Raw genomic sequence first — 23,084 nt, 5'->3', positions numbered from 1 at the left:
ATCGGCAATCGGGAGCTGCTGGCGGTTGTGGCTGCCTTGGAGGAGTGGCGTCATTGGCTAGAGGGGGCCGAGGAGCCGTTTACCATTTGGACGGACCACAAGAACCTGACGTACATCCGTGCTTCCAAGCGCCTCAATGGCCGGCAGGCAAGATGGGCCAGCTTCCTCAGTCGGTTCGACTTCTCACTGACGTTTCGCCCTGGTTCCCGCAACACGAAGGCCGACTCCCTGTCCCGGTTACACTCCAAGGGGGCTCCAACCACTGAGGACCCGACTCCCATCCTCCCAGAGGCCAGGGTGGTAGGAGTCGTCACCTTGGGCATCGAGGGGGTGGTAAGGCGTGCCCTACGCTTCCATCGCGCTCCAGGCAATGTACCGGTTCATCGTCTCTTCGTCCCCGACTCGGTCCGGTCCCGGGTCCTCCAGTGGGGCCATACCAGCCGGTTCGCCTGCCACCCGGGCGTTCATCGCACGTTCTCCTTCCTGGCTCGTCGATTCTGGTGGCCCACCATGAGGAACGACGTCAAGGAGTTCGTACTGGCCTGCGCAGTCTGCGCCCGCAGCAAGGCCTCCCACCAGGCACCCTCCGGGCTATTACAGCCACTTCCCATTCCGAGCCGTCCTTGGTCACATGTGGCGCTGGACTTCGTCACGGGTCTTCCCTCCTCCCAGGGGAACACGTGCCTTCTGACCGTGGTGGATCGGTTCAGCAAGGGGGTTCACCTCGTGGCCCTTCCCAAACTTCCCTCGGCGGCCGAGACGGCGGACCTCCTGACACGCCACGTGTTTCGCCTCCATGGTTTTCCCCAGGACGTCGTCTCGGACCGGGGGCCCCAGTTCACTTCCCAGGTATGGCGGGCTTTTTGCAAGGGATTGGGGGCAACGGTCAGTCTTTCCTCTGGTTATCATCCCCAGACTAACGGACAAACGGAGAGGATGAACCAGAGCATGGAGTCTGCTCTTCGGTGTGTGGCTGCCGAGAGACCAGCTTCTTGGAGCCGTTTCCTTCCCTGGGTCGAGTACTCCATCAACTCCATGGTCAGTTCCGCCACCGGCCTCTCACCCTTTGAGGTATCCCTGGGCTACCAACCCCCTCTTTTCCCTGCACAGGAGACGGAGGTGGCAGTTCCCTCCGTACAGGACCACCTCGACCGGTGCCGTCGGGTCTGGGAGATCGCCAGGACCGCGCTGCTCCGGTCATCTGAGCGCGCCTGTCGTGGGGCTGACCAGCGCCGGGTTCCTGCGCCGACGTACCACCCTGGGCAGAGGGTGTGGCTTTCCGCGAGGGACCTCCCACTTCGGTCCTCGGCCAAGAAACTTAACCCCCGGTTCGTCGGACCTTTCGAGGTTCTGAAGGTACTCAGTCCGGCGGCGGTGCGTCTTAAGCTTCCTGCGTCCATGCACATTCACCCCGTTTTCCATGTGTCCCGGGTTAAGCCTGTCTCTCTCAGTCCCCTGATGCCTCCTGCTCCGGAACCACCTCCTCCCAAGATGGTGGACGGTCACCCCCAGTGGCAGGTCCGCCGGTTGATGGGCGTTCGACGGCGGGGTCGGGGGTTCCAGTACCTGGTGGACTGGGAGGGGTACGGTCCGGAGGAACGGAGCTGGGTCTCCCGCCAGCTCATCGTGGATCCCGGCCTGATCACCGACTTCCATCATGCCCATCCGGGCGAGCCGGGTCGGCCTGGTCGCCGGGTGGCTCCCGTGGAGGGGGGGGTACTGTGAGGTTTGGTCCGCTCCCCACCCACACGCTCCGTTCCTTTAAGGTATTTTGTTGATTAATTGCATTCCCCGCCACACGCTCCGTTCCTGTAAGGTGCCGTGTTGATTGGTGCTCTCCCCACCACACGCTTCTGGAGCAATGATCAATTTCATCCCGCAGCTGTCACAGCTTGTCATCAGCGCCCTGTGGCTTTATATACCCTGATCCCCCTAATATCGATGTTGGATCGTTTTGAATATACTCCTGCATTTGCCTGTCTTTCCCGTTGCTGTTCCCTGTCTGTTGCTCCCCAGGACTTTCGTGAAGTAATCCCTGTGGAGAACCTGATTCCCCGTACGAAGCTGCGCCTCGTTTATCTGCCCACTTTACGCGTTGCGCTCTGGTGAGTTTTTGGAAACAGTTCTTTTTGGATCACCAGTTTTTTGTGTGTTTGTGAAACACCGAAGAGATCCCGTTTTTGTTATACTGTTCTCACCTATTTTTTGTGTTGGATTTACACTTTGGATTACCGTATTGTTTTTTCTCTGGACTCTGCTAACTGTGTGTATCACACCGAAGATCAAGTCACTTGGATATTTATTTGGATCAGTCACCTCTCTGTTTCTGTTGTGCGCTGGGCTAACTCGGATTTCTCTCTCTCTCTCCGTTTCCACCTGGAGTGAAAGCTGGGAGGATCTGCAGAGCGGCTTCAGACGTCACAAGCTAATTCCTCTCCACCACCTACTGGGAGAATCTGCAGAGCCGCAACAATCTTCACATGCCAGATTCCCCGTTTGTTCTGTTGCTCAACTTAATTCAACCTTGTGACTCTGAGAATAAATACGCCCTTGCTTTGGCTAACTCTGAAACAACTCTCTCTGTGCCGTTGCGCTTGAGGTCAGTTACAAACCCTAACACACAGAATCAGTACTTAGCTCGGGGCTTCGCAGAGACGTGTGTCTCCCTGCTCCCTCCCTTGCCAATTTATACTGCATGCAACACGTCTAAACAAGGAGACAGACTGTAAACCGAGAACCTCGCTATTTTAGCTTTGTCACAGGTGGTTCATTTGTGAAGGACAGACTGTGGGTCGAATTAGTGCATTTCTATATGGCCATGGCCTGCTTTAATACAGTAAACAGCATATTTTGTAATAGTATACATATTTGTAGATGGTTGTCTATACATTCTTACAATGGATAGATGGAACAATAGATTGATTCTTATAGCATATATTTGTGAATACTGTAACTAGTTTATTTTAGTAGGCCAAATCCTGCCTTCTCTGTCTGTGCTTCCTACCAACAGCTGCATGGCCTGGTCAGAAATAGCTGTTGGTATTGCCACTGAATAGAGACGATTACAACACATAAGAATGATAGAAGAATAATTGTATTTAAGGGTGACAATCCCTCCTTTCACACCAATTTTATGGTGTGAACAACTGAAAACCACAAAACTACCATAATAATTACCAAACCATAACAGAAGTTAATATGATATGCCAAATCCTCCAACCCTATTGTATGAGAGCGAAAACCCCTGCGGGACAGTACGATTTGGTCAAGGGGAAACTCTACTCACCATCTCTCTGTCCAGACGAAGGTATTTTTTAATACACAATGGGTGAGACCGCATAGGCAGTAAAATATAAGGCATAAGCTTCTGACATTGGCGTATGGTTGGCAATTATACATGGTGTAATAACTAATGAAAACATCAATATAAACAACCGTATATTACATCTGCAGTATAAAGAAATAAATATGTGGTGTTCCACACAGAAAACACATCTGCAGCATGCCAACAATGCATTAGTCACATCTAGTAATATCACCAAAAAACGCGGAAAAATGTGAAGAAGGGATGTCGTGCCTGGACGGTCACACTCCATCCCTCCTTTGCGTAGTGCGCGAAAATATAGCAATAAACGTACGAAAAAATCTTCTTATTGCTGGACCCATCTTCTTCACGTGAGTGATCTCGGAATTATTCGGATAATAATTAGATTCTTTGCATTTTATCATTATCACCTTCCATACATTCCATGTCATTCACTCAACTCGTCTTTCATTTTACCAGTAGGGCAAGCTTGATTTGGAAACAATGGCCCCGATTTATTCACTTCCCATCTGGTGTTCTTTCATACTGGTGTTCTTTCATACTGTTTCAACAGGTTCTAGTCATGTTATTAATAATAATAATAATAATACATTTGATTTACAAAGCACTTTTCAAGAACCCAAAGACGCTGACCGTGAGTAAAAACAAAGAAACAAAGAAACAGAGAATCACAGGGAATGAGCAACAGTATGAGGACAGAGGACCTTCAACCACGGGTAAACAAGTAACAGATGCAGAGTCCAGTAGGGGAAACAGTCAGGGAAGTAAGGAAGCCGAGGGGAAGGGGAAGGTGAGGGAGAGGAGTAGGGAAGGGGAAAGGGAGGTGGTAGGTTGGAGGAGGGTGGTTATGGGTAGGGAAGGTTGTATGCTTGGGCGAACAGGTAGGTTTTGAGTCTGGCTTTAAAGGTGGAGAGTGAGGGAGAGTCACGGACAGTCTGAGGGAGGGTGGTCCACAGTCTGGGTGCAGCTCATGAAAAAACCTGGTCACCAAAACCTTTAAGTTTGGATGATGGGACAGTGAGGAAAAAAGTGGAAGAGGACCGGAGGGAAATGGGTGGGGCGGTAGGGGAGAAGGAGATCCCATTATCAGTCAGGTAGGGGGGGGGGCAGGCTATGGAGGGCTATGTTACGTGAACATGCTGATAAACAGGGGTCTTTCCTGGTGATACATGAATACTTTCCTGAATACGGAATGAACGGTGGAGGTTGCTGAGCCCTTTTGACAGGCGGAAATAACAAACTGAGTGAGGTACAATTATAGACGATGGCTTAGTGGTATATCTTCTAACAGGTTAGTTATCTTCTGCATTCCCTTATGGGGTTTAGTGAACCACCAAATCTGGGAAAAGGAAAAGGGCGTCTGGCATGGTCCTTTACAAACGCACTTTTCCTTTTCAGAGAAAACCTGGTCCTTGCCAAAACAAGGAGCTATGATACATGCATCTCTTTTTAAGGTTTGTGTTTTACCCACCCCATCCCAATTGTTATAGTAGGTTTGGTTTCCCTATTTTGTCTTGCTGAAGGGGTCTCATGCTTTTCCATCAAAATAAAAGGCTAAGCCCAAGAGGCCTGATATCACAGCTAGGGCTACCATCCATTTTCCTTTAATTTGCATGACTGAATCTATTGAGGTACAAAATTGCATAACCCAATATGATCGTTAGTAGGCCAATTGTCAGAGACCACATAAAATCCAGTACTATCTGGCTTTGTCTTTTCCCGGCCTGTTGGTCGTGTTTTGTTTGGGGAGGGGTGAGAATTGTGAATTGAGTTATGTCTAAGGTATCTACAGACTCAATATCGTCCGTTTGCGCTGTTTCTGTTAGTTCTTGATCAAGTAGCCAAATTGTCATTACTTTGATTGTTCCAGCACAGCCAAATCGGTTCTAATCTCTCCGACTGTTCGAGAGGGTGCCTGTGCAGGTACACAGTGTGTGAGGTGGTGCCAATGAGCTCCTGTTTTTCCTCTAACTTTCAGGGCGTGGGATGTGTGCTCAACCACTTCCCAAGGCCCTGTCCACCTGGGTTCAGTCCACTTTCTTTTGTGAACTTTAACCCGTACCCAATCTCCAGGCTTAACAGGAGTCTTATCTGCTTCCTCCTGATCCTCCTCGGATCTCTGAACCTGTGTAGACAAGACTTGAGTGATGTTAGTGAGGGCCTTTAGGTAATCTTCCACCTCTATCTCCCATATGTTCAAAGTGGGTTCACAAACTCCCTCTCTAGGTGGGCCTGGCATTGGTCTCCCTGTCATTAACTCATGAGGGGAGAGATGAGTTTTCTCATTTTGAGAGGATCTCATAGACATCAATGCAAGAGGCAGGGCATCCACCCACTTCAGCTTTGTCCCATGACAAGCTTTTGCTATCTTCCTTTTCAAGGTCTGATTTGCTCGCTCGACCAAACCTTGTGAGGCAGGATGGTATACTGCGCCATATTTGTGTTCTATTCCTAAGTATTTTTCCACCTCACCTAGCTTTTTGCTGGTGAAATGACTCCCATTGTCGGACCTTATGAGCCGGCGGACACCTTGGAATTAGTTCGTTTTTTAGCCACTTAATGACCGATCCAGCATCCTCCTTTTTACAGGGGATTGCTTCAACCCACCTGGTGAATCTATCCACCATCACCAGTATGTATATGTAGCCCCTTACAACGTTTTCAGCCCCCATGTCAGTGTAGTCAATACAAATTTCCTTAAATGGTGCATCAGGGACAGGAAACCTTCCCATGGGGAGCTTGTATGTTTTTTTGTTGTTGTATGCATTACAAGTGTCGCAATCTGTAATGTAGTTTTCTATCATGTCCTTCATGTAAGGGTGCCACCATTGTAGTTCTACTTCCTTGGTGGTTCTCAGTCTGCTGACATGGGTGGGGCCATGGGCCTGTTTTATGAGTAGCTGGCATAGTTTTGCGGGAGCTACTAGGCGGCCGTCATGTGCCCTCCAGATTCCTTTTTCACATTGGGCTCCTTTCCTTGCCCATTGATTTTGTTCATAAGGTCCTGCTTCTTTTTGCATTTCTCTAATGCTGTCTTCAGTTAGATCTGGTCTGTTTTCTTCCTGGAGGCTCACCATCTGTCCTGTGTAACCTCCTGCTTTTTTGGCCGCTTTGTCTGCTGCATCGTTTCCCAGGGCTATGGGTGAGGTCGAATTCTGATGTCCTTTGCATTTTATAAGTGCTACCTCTTGGCGGAGCAGTACAGCCGCTAACAGTTTTCTGAGTGCTTCTGCATGTTTGACAGGTGCTTTCTGGGAGGTGATGAAACCTCTTCTTATCCACTGGGGTCCATTGACATGAACGGCTCCATGGCCATACGCTGAGTCTGTGTCGATGTTTACTCTGGCACCTTCACTTAATTCCAGTGCTCTGGTTAAGGCTTTGATCTCCGCCAGTTGTGCTGAGGCTGGTTGTGGTATGATGGCTGCTTCCAGAGTTATTGTTTGGGAACCTTTTTGTTGTACCACTGCATAGGAGGCAATGTTTCCTGTTTCACCCTTGTAGCAGCATCCATCACTGTACATGACCTTTTCTGGGTTTGGTAGTGGTTCCTCTTGTAGATCTGTTCTGATTCTCAGATCTTTCTGGGCGATGTAACTATAGTCATGTGGTTCCAGGTCTTTTGATGTTAGTCCGGTGGCTATGTTCACTCTTCCTGATTCATAGCTGATGTGTGGTTGTGTGAGGGTCTCAGAAACCTTGATTCTTCTGATTGGCGAGAAGGTGAAGGCTTTGGAGCTCAGGAATGCGACTACTCCATGAGTTGTGTTTATTTTGAGGGGGTGGCACATGACCACGTGAGCTGTCGTCTCAATGGCTCTTAGCGAGTGCCGCCAGGTGTCTTGTACATCCTGCTTGACCTTTTTCGATGTTGTCGAGTTTTGAACTATGATATGTTAGTATCCTTCGTTCCCCCTCCTTTTTCTGAAACAGAACTCCGTTTACCACCCCCTCTGTTTCAGAAACATCCAAGTAGAATGGTTGTGAGTAGTCTGGAGTGCACAGGTGAGCAGCCTGTGCTAGGGCTTGTTTGGTCTGGGTGAATGCTTCTTCTCCTTCCAGTGTCCAATCCAGTACCGTTCCTGTTGCCAGCTTCTGTAATCATGTCCCTCAAGGCCTGAGTTAGGGACACATAGTCAGGTATATGGGATCTGCTGTAGCCGGTCAAGCCCAAGAAAGCCAACATCTGTTGCACTGTTCTTGGTTTCCCATGGGTGAGGATGGAGGTTCGTTGAGATGAGGACAGCGTCAGGCTGTTTGCTGAGATGAGCCTTCCAAGGAAAGTAACAGTTCGTCTTGCTATCTGGGTTTTCTCCTTTTTAACCTTGTAGCCAATTTTGGCTAGGAATATCAACAGATCGGAGGTGGCTTTTAGACAGGTCTCACCAGAGGGGGCAGCCAAGAGCAGATCATCCACATACATAATCAGAATGACTCCTTCCGGCAGTGCCAGGGTGTCTAGGTCCTTCTTCAGTGCTTGGTTGAATAGTCCAGGGCTACCCTTGTAGCCTTGCGGCATCCTATTGTAGGTGAGTTGAAGTCCTTTATAGGTAAAGGCAAACATATCTTGAACTTCTGGATCGAGGGGCAGGCAGAAGAATGCATTTGCCAAGTCGATGACGGAGAAGTGGGTATGTGACGGATCAATGTTCTGCAGCGCCACATAGGGGTCAGGCACAGGAAGGTTTTTCTGTTACTGTTGCATTGTTGACTTCTCTTAGGTCATGGACCATTCTCCATCCATTGTTTCCTGCTTTGGGTACTGGCAGTATGGGGGTGTTCCAGGGAGATGTGGTGTGTCTTAAGACTCCAACTTCTAGGAGTCCTCGGATGGTGTCATCAATTCCATTGATCTGTTCTGGTTTGAGTTTGTACTGGGGCCTCCAACAGGGGGTTTGGTCTGGCTTGAGGGTGACTGAAACTTCTCTATTGGCCACTAGTCCCACATCATAGGGGCCGGTGTTCTATAACGTACGTGGGACGTTCTGCAGCCATTCTTCCGTGTCTGGATGGTTAGTATGTTCTCTTCCATGGTCCCGTTCTAATTCCTGTTTTTCCAACTGGCCTTGATCAGTGCCGTTGTGAAGGATTCTCCACATGGTGCCTTCAGGATTGACGAAGAGCTTGGGTGACATGGTGGGTAACCATGTGCTGGCCAGGGCTTTTCTCATCATATGGCCCAGTGACCTTGCTTCTTGTCCCACTGCTACCGCTAGGGTGATGTGTGGGGTGGCTTCTTCATCCAGGACATACCACTGTTGTTGTTCTGGGGTGAGTAGGCATTGTGCAGCGACTCCTTGTTGTCCCACATAGAGGTCTGATATCTGTATCTTCTCAGTATTATTTTCTTTGTCCTCTTCCCAGGCTTGTTGATGCTCCTCATCAGGTCGTCTGAGGTAGTTGTAGGTAAGATGAAGGGGGTCTATCGGGGGCCCAAATGCTCCCAGGGTGTTTATCCAAGGTTTCCATAACATGTAACATCTTTGTATTTCTGGGGTGTCAATACCAGTAGTGAGTAGCTTACTCCAGTAGACTTGAGTGGTTTCTTGTGGGGTGTCCGGAGTTCCCAACATTACTATCCTTTCTCCACTGCTGTGGGTTTTCAGCGCTTCCAGGGAGGCGCAGGATAAGGCCATCTGGAGAGCAGAGGATTACAGCTCCTATTTTGACCAAAAGGTCTCTTCCTAATAGGTTGACGGGCATTTGGGTGCGTGGAGGAAGGAATGGAGGAGAGTTTGACAGCCTACTGTGGTGACCAATGGCATGGTATATTTCTGCATTTCAGATTTTCCCGAGTATCCAACTGTGTTGAGAGTCTTTGTGGAAAGTGGTGGGGACTTTCCCTTGAGGCTGGTGATAACTGATACTGCGGCTCCGGTGTCCACCATGAGCTGTATTCTTTCACCCTCAATTTCACAGGTAACCATTGGTTCTTGGTGGGCCGGTACCGCTATACCTGTGGTTGGATCCTTTGGGCATCTTCATTGTGGTCCCCACTCTTCAGTCTCCCATGCTGACATAGGCAATTGGGAGGCATTCAGCGGGTAGCCTCTGGATCCTTCCTGTTGCAGAGGTCCTCCTCTTCCTCTGGGGCTGTATCCTCCTCTAGGGTTGCCCCTCTGTCCGCCTCTGTTCTGTATGTTCTGACTACAGTCCCTGGCCCAGTGGCCACCATGTCCACAGATGTAACATCCAGTTGGTTGTGGCGGTGGATTGAACCTCCCATTTCCTCTTCCTCTTGGTGGCCCTCTGTTCATTGGAGGCCCGTATGCCTGGTATTGGTATGGGGGTGGGTACGCATAGGGAGCCATGGGAGTGGGGTAAGCGGGCCACTGTTGCTGTGGTGGTGGCATGGGGGAGGGTACAGTGGCTGGAGCTTCCACAGCTTCTTGTTGCATGGGTGGTCCCATGTGACCCATCAACATTTGTTTTTTTCCTCTCTTTACCCTGTTGGCCTCATTCTCACCCACTTGCATTTTCAACAGTCTCTTTCCCAATGTCTTTATCTCTTCATCATTGTCGTTTTGAATTTTCTTGTGCTTGTTGTCATAATGGATGAGGTGGGCTTTCCATTCCTCGTCGTCTTTTGTATCCAGACCCACAATGTCCTCCAATCGGTCTTGCACTGCCTGGGGAAGGGCATGTACCACTGCGTTTCTCCACAACATGGTGGTGGCTTTGGAGCTATCATGTCTTTCTCCTGTGCTTTCCAACCACACCTCTTCACACTTTTTCAGGAAGGCATGTATCTCCTCACCCTGTTCCTTCTTCAGACTGGCTAGGGAGGAGAGAGTCCTTGTAGTGGGGTATACATCTCGGACCCCAGCCCAATATAACTGTCTGTGTTGATTGAAATTATCTTCATCTGGGGAGTTAGTGCAATTTGCCTGGGTATCTATGGTTCTTGCCTTTAGTCTTCCTTCCAATCTTCCCATCAGGGCCCTGAGATCTCCCAGACATAGAGTATCTCCGGCAGTAAATTTCTCAACCTCCATTATCCATCGCTGCCCTCCTTTGGCCAGCGGGGGTAGCTTCGCCACTAAGGCCTCCAGGTCCCTGTGGCACCAGGCCTGGTATACAGTAAGTCCATGATGAGTGGCCACCAGAGGGCACATGGTGTAACCGGCTGCTCCTTGTCCATGATGAGAGGTCACCAGGGGGCACATGGTGTGACCGGCTGCTCCTTCCTCCCTCTCTCTGGCTCTTTCTCTTGCTCTTGTGTGGTGTCCCACTGGCGTGTGTTGTAATAGCATTTCTCCACCGGCTATCTCCAGGGATTTTCCTCTGGGGCTCTTCTCATCACCTCGTAGTTTCAGTCGTCCTTCTAGCACTATGACTTTGTCCACCCCCTCTTCTTCTTTGATGTCATTGTTTCTGTCCCATGGCTCTACATCAGCCGCGTATCCATTCTCTTCTCCCCCACTTTCTCCAGATGAGAGCTCCTTTGAAGCTTGACTAGTACCTGCGCTGGTCCTGTCTGTGTCGCTGACCGGACTGTAGCATGTCCTAGCTTCCACCTTTTTCCTCCTCCTTGCATCTACATTCTTTGGTGTCATGTTTCCTTTTGGGCCTGACAGTCCCTCCTTATCGCTGGAGCTTGCTTGCCCTCCCCTGCAGGCCTCTATTATTTCAGTGGTATTATGGTTGAGGGCTCGGATATCATGGATCAGCTGTGTCAGCTCCCTGTCCTTACTGGTCTCTTCTACTTCCAGGACCCCGTTTGTTATATGGATTATGGGGGCCTGTGTTTGTCCAGGGAAAAGGCATGCATTGGTGGGGGGTGTATACTCTGGGGGTGTTCTGTCTAATAGGTTGGCTAGGTCAGGGTATAGTTGAGGGGCAGAGGAATTTGAGCTTGGAGTGGAGCAAAATTGAGGCTGTAAGGGGGTGAAAATGTCTGACCTGTCTTCTATAGAGACTGGACAGACAGAGACTGGACAGACAGAGACTGCTGACATTGGGGTCACATTTTTAAGGTGTAATAGGAGACAGGTCACTCTTGCCATCTGCTTCAGGGCCTTGTCCAAGGCTGTCTTGGTGGGTCCCATTCTGTGCCTTCCCCTTTTCTCCCATGCAATAGTCCTCAAGGAAAGCTCCCCTTGCTCATGGTTAAACACATTTAGTCTGTCTGCCCCCGAAGGAGCCGGTGCTTCGTTCTGGGGGATGAGGTTCCTCATCTGCCAATTCTTTATCAATTTCTCCTTCCTTGTCTTACTTCTGTCTTGGGGCTCTGTGGTCACATCGAGCCGTAGATACATTTTCTGTAGTACAGATTGGGTGGTTTCTTCAACATCCGCCATCTTGGTTTGATTGGGACTAATGTTGTATACTGCAAATGAGCGTGTGTGGGATATATTATAAGTAAGACTGTGTGTGTGTGTGTGTGTGTGTGTGTGTGTGTGTGTGTGTGTGTGTGTGTGTGTGTGTGTGTGTGTGTGTGTGTGTGTGTGTGTGTGTGTGTGTGTGTGTGTGTGTGTGTGTGTGTGTGTGCGTGCGTGCGTGCGTGTGTGTGTGAGTGTGTGTGTCCTAAATAGCACGTGCTAGACAGCAGGGGGTCTCCTCCTACGTGTGTGTGTGTGTGTTTTATAAATAGGATTTGTGAGACTACAGATGCCTGTTGTGTTTAGATAAAAGTTCTCTGTGTATGTTTTTGTAAAAAAGAAAACTTGTTGAATATCATAAGTAGTAGGGTGTAGTTTGTCAAATATATAGGTCTCAATTAGTTAGTTAGAAATACTATTTATACACAGCCTATGACCGTTGTAGGTCAAATACTTTTTTCCTTGCCAACCCTCTCTGTTTATTCAATTTTAAACTTCCGCGCCAGTCAGCTAATTCTAAAGATTCCCACCCCGTCCACAGTGTAATCTTAAAATTCTTGGATGCTTTTGACTTATTCCATTAATATCTGAATAGTTCAAATAGATCAGGAATGTCTCATTTCATCCAAGTATTTTGTTAAGATCAGCCAAATTTAAGCCACCCACTTTTCCCCCAGATCACTACCTAAACGGCCAGCCAGATTGTATTGAAATTGCATTCAGTCAATCAGCCTTTTTCTGAAAACCTTTTTTGTTACCACCGCAAGGTTTCCATAAGGTTCTCAAAAACATGGACACCGTTTAGGTTTAAAACACACTGCTTTGAGCTACTGCTCACACAATCAAAACATAAATGAAATATAACACCTACCCAGTACTTTTTCCTTTATTCCCTAGTCATGCAGTAAAAATTAAATAGGTTTACAACAGTCTAAGCTTATTTTGCAGACTTGAATTGCAGTGATCCTGAGACAATATAGGAGACTAGTGCCAGGACAAGACAAAGGTAATATTAATCCATATGTCCGTAATCTGCCCATAATCGGTCCTGCATTCAATGTTTGTCTGCCCAATAACTCTGTCTTTACAGGCAGGCCTATATCCTTCTAGGACTTTGGTTTACACTATGTCTTCGGTTTACACTATGGCATATATCTGTCTTTTCAGGCAGGCCTATCTTTCTAGGACTTTGGTTTACACGATGTCTTCGGTTTACACTTGGCCTCTCTTCTAGACCTTTTTAACATATAATACTATTCAGGTATAATCCCCGGCCTTACAAAAGGTCTTCTGGCACTGTCCCAAGAAAATACATATCAGCACATCACAGGGTTATACAGTATCAGAATATAATATTGATTATTCACTCCTTTAGGAAAATGTCAATCTGACTTTAACCAAATTGTTATCCAAATGTTTTGTGAATATAATGGAGAGAACACTCACGGTTTCAGGCACTGGGAGACACTCATACTATTGTTAACCTATGCAGATTTCGATATAACAGGCTATGCTTACCTTTTCTGACGGATCCGTTTAATGAGTGCCGCCCAGCCGCCCTGTCCACGAGTGCCGTCCCGTTCCAAAAGCCAAATACCCGTATTTCGGATATACAGAAGCTACAGTTAAAACTCAAACTGCATATGATCGGTATGATGGTCCACCATGAATGCATGGGGGGGGGGACGTCGTTTCTGATTATTGATTACCAATAACCGCGTTAGCCTCATTAGCCTCATTCGCTGATCGGGTGGTTGGCTATCATAACAAGCCCTGATCAGCATGTAATTTACGTGAAAAAGATCTTACCGTGGGCCGGTTGGATCCCCCAGAGCATTTCCCAGTTATCGATCGCCATCTGGTAGATCCATATGTCCATTGGCTGATGATATATTCCTTTACTGCATAGTGAATTCGGCGTCGCAAAACGTATTCCAAGCTACAGGCTGCACATCCAGAATCCAGCTAACTGGAAACTCCATTGAAAGTCAAAAAAAGAGTGCACCGTTCTGCCACAGGGCACACTGCATTATCGAGACAGCGCCCCTAAGAGGATCTGGCCGGTAATGCACTTTTCAGAATTCGAAGAGGAGGGTAGATCTGCAGTGCAGCTCGGTGACATCGAGTAGATTATTACAATGGAATAAAAGCCAAAACAACCTTGCCACGGACATGTCCGTGGTTGGTCCTCAACCGTTGGATTCGAAACACGGATTTATACGTGGCCGGCCCCGAATGTGTTAAAGTGGAAATGAAGCAGTGCGATAAATACATATTCATAGCATCACATTAGTATTTAGATAAGCCACAGAAGAAATCACGTTATAAAAATAAGCAGTTTCTAAGAAAAAACGATTTGTTGTGTGCATTTCTGAAGCATTTAGCATTATGGGCGCGGCCATTTTGTTGCTGACATCATGGGGGTTGTTTGGTGTACACTGCTGGTTAGCTGCCTATAGTGAATGGGTCAGTAAGTAAATAAAATGTTGCCTACAAAACAACGGGACCGCGGTGGTTCTGTTTGTATTGCTCCTGGCTGTTCAAACTAATTTTACCATGTGAGAGAGAGGAAAGTTGGTTAATTTCCACAAACTACCAGTGAAAAAAACAGTGTTTCAAGTTTCAAGTTTCTTTAATAGTTGTCATACAGAAGTACAGAATACTTTTGTACAAAATGCTTCTTACTGTTGCGCTCCAGAGACTGTGCATGACAAGATAAGTATGAAATAAAAACATAGTAAAAATTAGAAGAAAAAAAAAAGAGGTCACAGTGTTCAGTTTAGACATATGTACAATGTTCGTAGACGTAGTTACCATACAATATACAATACTGTGCAGTGTACTAATATACAATACTATATAGTGCAAGGCATAAATGGACGAGGTGCAGTTTAGGTACAATTCACAGTAGGTGTACGAGTTGTAGTGCAAATCCTTTATCAATAAATATAAAGTGTAAGTGTGTTTGTGTGATCTAAAGTGTGGAGAGTGGGTGCTGCAGTGTGTTGTTTGTTTGAGTGAGTGTGTGTGTGCGTGTGGGTGTGTGTGCTGTGTGCATTTGATGGTTGTTGCATAGTGATTATTGTTCGTTTAGCGATTATTGTTCGTTTAGCAGCCTGATGGCCTGGGGATAGAAGCTCCTTCTGAGTCTTTCTGTGCTCGCCATAAGACTCCGGTATCGCTTGCCTGACGGCAGCAGTTCAAAGAGGCAGTTGTTCGGGTGGCTCGAGTCCTTAATAATTCTCTTAGCCTTCCCCTTGCACCGCTTGTTGTAAATGTTCTGGAGGGTGGGAAGCCCCCCTCTAATTGTGCGTTCGGCTGAACGTGTCACTCTTTGTAGTCTGCTACGGTCTTGTGCAGTGCTATTCCCAAACCAGGAGGTGATGTTGCCGGTCAGGATGCTCTCTATTGTACATGAGTAGAAGTTCCTAAGGATCTTCTGACTGACTTGGAACTTCCTTAGGCGCCTGAGGAAGTAGAGGCGTTGTCGTGCCTTCTTCACAACACTATCAATGTGTGTGGTCCATGTCAAGTCCTCGGATATGTGGGCTCCGAGGTACTTGAAACTGTTCACTCTCTCAACTGGTGCCCCGTCGATGCTGACGTCGTTGTTGGCATGTTGGCTCAGGCTGGCTGCACTCAGGCGGCGTGATCAGCCTGTTGGACAGGGAATGAAGATCCCCAGAGAACACTTCATTGCCTCGGATTATGTTGTTGGGGGTGGAAGGTTTGTCCAGAAGACCACTAATCAGCTGAAGCCTGATGCGGTTCCCTCGGTCTTCGACAGACAGACCGGCGTTAGCTCTCGGGAGCGATCGCTAGCTAGTTGGCACCAGCCGGGGACCGGCGTTAGCTCTCGGGAGCGATCGCTAGCTAGTTAGCACCAGCCGGGGACCGGCGTTAGCTCTCGGGAGCGATCGCTAGCTAGTTAGCACCAGCCGGGGACCGGCGTTAGCAACCGGGAGTGATCGCTAGCTAGTTAGCACCAGCCGGGGACCGGCGTTAGCAACCGGGAGCGTCGCGGAGCATTCAGCCTGCTGGCTACCTAGATCCACTTCAACCAGCGTCACGGAGCATTCAGCCTGCTGGCTACACAGCTTGTCGGTGTGCTAATAGCCTCTGCAAGCTAACGGTAGCTGGCTACACAGCTTGTCGGTGTGCTGGAGCCTCTGCAAGCTAACGGTAGCTGGCTACACAGCTTGTCGGTGTGCTGGAGCCTCGGCAAGCTAACGGTAGCTGGCTCCAGGCTATTAGCACATCGACAAGCTGCTGGAGCTCCCGACGCTCGGCTGGTTGAAGTGGATCTAGGTAGCCAGCAGGCTGAATGCTCCGCGACGCTCCCGGTTGCTAACGCCGGTCCCCGGCTGGTGCTAACTAGCTAGCGATCGCTCCCGGTTGCTAACGCCGGTCCCCGGCTGGTGCTAACTAGCTAGCGATCGCTCCCGAGAGCTAACGCCGGTCCCCGGCTGGTGCTAACTAGCTAGCAATCGCTCCCGAGAGCTAACGCCGGTCCCCGGCTGGTGCTAACTAGCTAGCGATCGCTCCCGAGAGCTAACGCCGGTCCCCGGCTGGTGCCAACTAGCTAGCGATCGCTCCCGAGAGCTAACGCCGGTCTGTCTGTCGAAGACCGAGGGAACCGCATCAGGCTTCAGCTGATTAGTGGTCTTCTGGACAAACCTTCCACCCCCAACAACATAATCCGAGGCAATGAAGTGTTCTCTGGGGATCTTCATTCCCTGTCCAACAGGCTGATCACGCCGCCTGAGTGCAGCCAGCCTGAGCCAACATGCCAACAACACTGTTTTTTTCACTGGTAGTTTGTGGAAATTAACCAACTTTCCTCTCTCTCACATGGTAAAATTAGTTTGAACAGCCAGGAGCAATACAAACAGAACCACCGCGGTCCCGTTGTTTTGTAGGCAACATTTTATTTACTTACTGACCCATTCACTATAGGCAGCTAACCAGCAGTGTACACCAAACAACCCCCATGACGTCAGCCATGACGTCAGCAACAAAATGGCGGCGCCCATGTTGAAAACAGGGATATTATATTTGATTTTTCAGACAAATAAGATAGATTTCACATTTGATTATAGAACCCTGTCTTACACAAGGTACACAACAAACAAACTAGGATCACATTGCTCACTGCTTCATTTCCACTTTAAGGGTGCAATTCCCACAGCGCAATCTATTCTTAGTGTATCCCGCCCTGTGTGTGTCCTCGTTCCCATTTAGACCAGCTTTTATGCATACGCCATCCAGGGGTTTCTGCCACAGTCTTTAGTTACCATGACAATCCCAGCCTTTCGTCAAATATCATGATTCATTTTAGTGGTGCGGCTGGGTAGCGCAGTGGAGAATGCACTCGCCTACCACTGCAGAGACTCTGGGATCGAATCCAGCTGTCAGCGGTACCTCCGGCTTGGTCAGTCGTCCCTACTAACACAATTGGCAGTGTTAGCGAGTGGGAAGCCGGCGGGGTATGTGTCCTGGTCGTTGTAAACTGCGGTTCCTACTGGTCGGTCGGGGCGCCTGTTCAGCAGGGAGGGGATCGGGGGGAAATAGCGTGAACCTCCGCACGCGTTACATTCCCCCAGTGAGAGTCCTCGCTGTCAGGTGAAAAGAAGCGGCTGGCTGACTCCACATGTATCGGAGGAGGCATGTGGTAGTTCTACACCCTCCCAGAATAGGTGAGAACAAAAAAATATTTTTAAAAGAAATTAAATATCATGATTCATTTTAAACATCTTTAAAACTCCTATTTCACGGGGGGTGCGAGCAAGAGCATATGTGTGTAGGGTAATAGATAGCAGGTATTAGGGGTATATCTTGTATAAGACATTTATCTAAATGGTGATTTCATTGGATGTGCACTTAATTAATTAATTAATGCTTGTATATCTAATCTTGTGTCATGTTTGTTTATGTGTTTGTTTAAAAAATAATAAAAAAATAAAATACAAAAGAATAAATAAAAAAAATTCCTATTTCACCTGCAAATGCTGTGAATTATAATTTGACACAAAATCTAAATATCCTATATAGACTCTGGTGAAACACAAAACGTAACACTTGATATATGTTACGGTGGGGCATGATAAATGGTGGATAGAGAGGAACTCATCTCACCATCCACGCCGACCTCCACAAACAGCACGTCTCCTCCTACCATGATGCAATTCAAGCTGCCAAATCTGCCCACTACTCCACCATCATCAACAGCAGCAACCGCAACCCCCGGCCCCTCTTCTCCACTGTCAAGAAACTCCTACAACCCCCGGACAATAACTCACTCTCCTCCTCTGACCTCTGCAACTCGTCTCTCCTCTCCTTCAATAACAAAATATCTCAAATCAACAGCTCACTGACTGCCCGCATCGCCAACTCCCCCACCCTCGCCCCCCCCCCCCCCCCCATCATTTTCCCTCCACCTGACTCCATCCCTCCCACCCCTTTTACTGCCTTCGCCCCAGTCGACTCCTCCTTCATCATGGACCTCATGACCACCTCCAAGACCACTACCTGCTCCCTTGACCCCCTCCCCACTACTCTCACCAAGGCCTGCCTCCCTGCTCTCATCCCCCACCTCACCGCCCTTTTCAACCAGTCACTATCCCTAGGCCACGTCCCCTCCCCCTATAAACTCGTCGCTGTCACCCCTGTCCTCAAAAAACCCACTCTCGACCCATCCAACCTCTCCAACTACCGCCCCATATCCAATCTCCCTTTCTTCTCCAAAACACTCGAACGCATTGCTGCCTCCCAACTCCACTCCCATCTCCAGTCCAACACCCTCTACGAACCCCTTCAGTCTGGCTTCTGTCCTGCTCACAGTACAGAAACTGCACTGGTTAAAGTCATCAACGACCTCCTCATCTCCGCTGACTCCGGTGCCCTCAACATCCTGATCCTACTCGATCTCAGTGCAGCCTTTGACACAGTGTGTCACTCCATCCTCCTCCAAAGGCTGCACCAACTGGGTGTTGAGGGCACAGCACTTGACTGGTTCTCCTCCTACCTCACAGACAGACACCAATTCATCTCCCTCTCCGGCCACACCTCTTCCCCCTCCCCAGTCACACAGGGGGTCCCCAAGGCTCAGTCCTTGGCCCCCTGCTCTTCATCTGCTACATTCCCTCCCTTGGTCACATAAATACCACCTCAACTTCCACTGCTACGCTGATGACACCCAAATCTACATTAGTACACAATCCCCCCACAGCCCACCCCTCAGTCACATCGAATCCTGCATTACTGAACTCGAAACTTGGATGACTCACAACTTTCTCAAATTAAACAGTGACAAGACGGAACTTCTCATCATTGGCACCAAAACCACCCTCACCAGATCCGGACCCATCACACTCACCATCAATGACTCCACCATCACCCCCTCCCCCCTAGTCCGAAACCTTGGTGTCCTCCTCGACCCCACCCTCTCATTTGACCCCCACGTCCGCTCCATTGTAAAAACATCATGCTTTCACCTCTGCAACATTGCTAAAATCCGTCACTGCCTCTCCCCCCCTGCTGCTGAATCCCTCATACACGCCTTCATCTCCTCCCGACTGGACTATTGCAACTCCCTCCTCACTGGCATCACCTCCCGCTCCCTCCATAAACTGCAAATGGTCCAAAACTCAGCCGCCCGCCTCCTCACTAACACCCGGTCCCGTGAACACATCACTCCTGTCCTCCACTCTCTCCACTGGCTCCCGATCAAACACAGCATAAACTTCAAAACACTACTCCTCACCTTCAAAGCCCTCCAGAGCCTGCCCCCCCCCCCCCCCCCTACCTGACTGATCTCCTTCTTCCCTACCGCCCCACCCGTTTCCTCCGGTCCTCCTCCACTGCCGCCCTCACTGTCCCGACATCCAAACTCAAAAACTTTGGTGAGCGGGCCTTCTCTCGCACTGCACCACGACTCTGGAACTCTGTCCCTCAGTCCATCAGAGACTCCCCTACACTCTCCACCTTCAAAGCTCGCCTCAAAACCCACCTGTTCTCCCTTGCCTTCAACCCCCCCCACCGATAACCCCCCTCCTCCAACCTGATTGATGTCTGTCTCCTGTCGCTCTGTCTTCCCCTGTTCCCCCCATGGTCTCATGTTCCTTTTGTTTTTGTTTCTTTGTTTTTGTTTCTTTGTGTTTTGTTTCTTTGTTTTTACTATGTTCCTAACTACTGTCAGCGACTTCGGTCATTGAGAAGCGCTATATAAATAAAATGAATTATTATTATTATTATTATTAACCCAGGTGCAGACCAGCAGAGGATAGACGAAGGCAGGTGTTGAGTATTGAAAAGTGAGCAATGCTCCTTTAATGACATAAAGAGTAGCTCAAAAATACAGAGGTAGAGCAATCCTTCTCATGAGCTAATTGCCCTACAAAACAAAAACACTATAAAAGAAACTATCCTCTGTGACAGGAGCGATAGAGACTTTGACAGGAACAGATCATTTACTTACAAAAAATGTGAACAGTGAACGGCTTGACAACACATGAACAACACGACAGGAACAAGGTAACATGAGTAGGACGCGACAGGGAAGACAGGGAACTCACAGGCATACAGACACTGATTGACACAGGAGGGTAATTGGGTAATTAGACTCAGCTGGGAAGAACAGAACATTACATGGTTGAAATATAAATACACACAAAATAACAACACTAAACTAGATCACAAAACCAACACAGAGAGGGCCGAGGGAGACATTAGACCAGGAAGTGGAACATCACAGACAAGACAGACATCAAATGCACAGACAACAAATCGATAAGGATCACATGGAACAAATGAATAAATAAGGACATGAGCTGCACCACCTGAATTAGTCCATTAGGTGGCGCAGCACCATGGGGAACATTACAGATATATAGACTCTGGTGAAACACAAAACTTAACACTCAAACCACACATTGTGGCTCTCCCATGTTTTTATCCTGGGGATTTACAGCAGTGTTTCATAGTATTCCTGTGTTTTGTTTATTGTGTGTTGTTTTCCTTAGATGGGAAGCACCTCATAGACCCGCAATGTGTGTGTGTGTGTGTGATTTTCCAGTACAAGCAGGTGGAACAGTACATGTCGTTCCATAAGCTCCCATCAGACGTGCGTCAAAAGATCCACGAGTACTATGAACATCGCTTCCAGGGAAAGATGTTCGATGAGGAGAACATTCTTGGAGAACTCAGCAAGCCACTGAAAGAGGTAATATATTTACAGACAGACACGCACGCACGCACGCACGCACGCACACACACAATTGACCTATCTCAAACCCTGCCCTCTTTTCTTAATCTTCCAATCACAACTGAGAAACTAATAGGGAGGCAGCAGTTGAGATCGGAGGATCAAGAAGAGAGGGCGGGTTTGAGATAGGTCCGTTAGACAAACATAACTCCCCCGGTGAGCAATAGAGGGATTCCTAGTCTATGCATCATCAGCCACCTCAAGAAAGACGGTCCAGAGATGGGATATGGCCACAGGTTGTGGGAAAGATGAGTGGGCCACATGGCCAGTGTACGCCTGTATTTCTGGTGCATAATTGAGTAACGTTTCCAAACAAACTGCCAAATAAGCTCTCTGTGACTGTGTGCACCAGTCATCGTTTCACAACCCTGTATTTCTTTTGATCCACTTTTTCTCCCATTTTCTATTTTTCTCCCATCCTAATTTTCATATCGTCCAATTCAACCCTGTCTTCGAACGTTGTTTCTTGCCTCCCACAAGCCGGCTGCAATGTGGACTAAGTCATACATAGCACGAGTCCCCTCCGATACTCGAGGTAACAGCCGTCGCATCTTTCCACCTGCGCGGCTCGATCTTTCAGCATCGGGGGTCTGGGCTTTGGAGGGGCCCCGCCCCCGTCGCTTCTTGATTCTACTGCGCAGGCGCACCAACCGACCTGTAGGAGTCGCTGTCCACAACGCCCGATCCCCACCCTTCAGTTTCCAAGGCCAATGTGTATTACTGTGGACGACCAGCTAAACTGAAAGCAATGTGGAGAGCGGGGGCATCCTGTTCGAGCCTAGTCTCCAGCATTCGTTGCGAGCGCCTTGCCCACTGCGCCACGTAGCCGCCCCACAACCCTGTATTTATAGTCAATCTCAATGTCAATTCCAACATACACCAACAACCGCCCAGTGCCATCTGACCTCCAAGCAGTCTCTCTATCTCTCCTTCCTCTCCAAAGTTCAAGTTTTGTTTTTATTTGTCACATATAAGGTACATGTGCATTACAGTGAATGTGCTTCATACACTAAAAAAAGTAGAATAAAGACCAAACACTATACAAAACTAAAGTACAAAATGCAAACAAAATGCAAATATGACGTAAGAGAGGTAGTGCAAATCTTTTAGTAATACATGTATCAAATATGGTGTGGTGTTAAAAAGTGTTTAAAGTGTATGTTGATGAGTGTGAGTGTTTAAAGTGAGTGTGTCCTCTCCTCCCTCCTCTCTGCCCTCCGCTCCAGGAGATAGTCAGCTTTAACTGTCGCAGCCTGGTGGCCAACATGCCGCTGTTCGCCAACGCCGATCCTAACTTTGTGACCGCGGTGCTGACCATGCTCCGCTTCGAGGTGTTCCAGCCCTCCGACTTCATCATCCGCGAGGGCACCGTGGGCCGGAAGATGTACTTCATCCAGCACGGACGCGTCAGCATCCTCGCCCGTGGCAACAAAGAGACCAAGCTCAGTGACGGGTCATACTTTGGGGGTGAGTACAGAGATGTGGGGGGGGGGGGGGGGGCTGTTTAAAAGGATCCCCATTAGCTGTCACCTAAGTGGCGAGCTAGTCTTCCTGGGGTCCACACAGAAAGACAACAGAAAACACAAAACATAACAACATAAGGTGGGGTTCTCACTTTATTCACACGGCCACCATATTGGCACACTCCTACGCAGAGCTGTCTCTACTGCCTCCCCCCTGCCCAAGAAGGGCAAAGATTGTTACCAAATCGGGACATCCGAGACCAAATTAGTTTGAAAGAAGATATGGCTGTATAACATTGAAGTATCACTAATAACCAAAAATGTGGCTTGTCTGAATATGTATTAATTGAGTTATGCAGTGATGTAGTCATCAGAAAAGTAAACGGACAATCTTTTCTGCATGAGGAAACCATTACCTTTATGGCTGCGTTCATCATTGTTTCCATGGACACAGTGAATAAACAAGACTGCACAGACACTGTGAAATGTAATTATTGAACTTTTTTCTAAAATAATTCAGTTCTTATTTACAAAAGAGACATAAAACATAGGGAGAAGAATAATATGATATTATTTATTCAATATGTTGTGGGAAAATCATACGAGTAAAGGTAGCACCGGTTAGTTCCTCTTACTTCCTGTTTGGGCAGAGATGTTTGACAGTGGAACATTGTCCAACCCTCTGCCTAAGAGAGTGCCATATTGGTTGATCG

General features: G+C 48.3%; 1 protein-coding gene across 1 annotated transcript in view; it reads left to right on the top strand.

Annotated features, from left to right (window-relative positions):
- Window positions 1–23,084, top strand: part of LOC311246605 (uncharacterized protein) — a gene marked incomplete at its 3' end in the record, with an annotated part of 135,360 nt that overhangs the window by 97,186 nt on the left and 15,090 nt on the right. The window contains exons 5-6 of the mRNA XM_084336755.1: window positions 20,720–20,866; window positions 22,135–22,375. Coding sequence (XP_084192881.1) covers window positions 20,720–20,866; window positions 22,135–22,375 — 388 coding nt within the window. The remainder of the gene's footprint in view (window positions 1–20,719; window positions 20,867–22,134; window positions 22,376–23,084) is intronic.

The sequence above is a fragment of the Notolepis coatsorum genome, assembly GCF_963971535.1.
Source record: "Notolepis coatsorum genome assembly, chromosome: 19".
NCBI lineage: Eukaryota > Metazoa > Chordata > Actinopteri > Aulopiformes > Paralepididae > Notolepis > Notolepis coatsorum.
The sequence above is the reverse complement of the archived record's forward strand: the minus strand, read 5'-3'. Positions and strand labels throughout refer to the sequence as shown.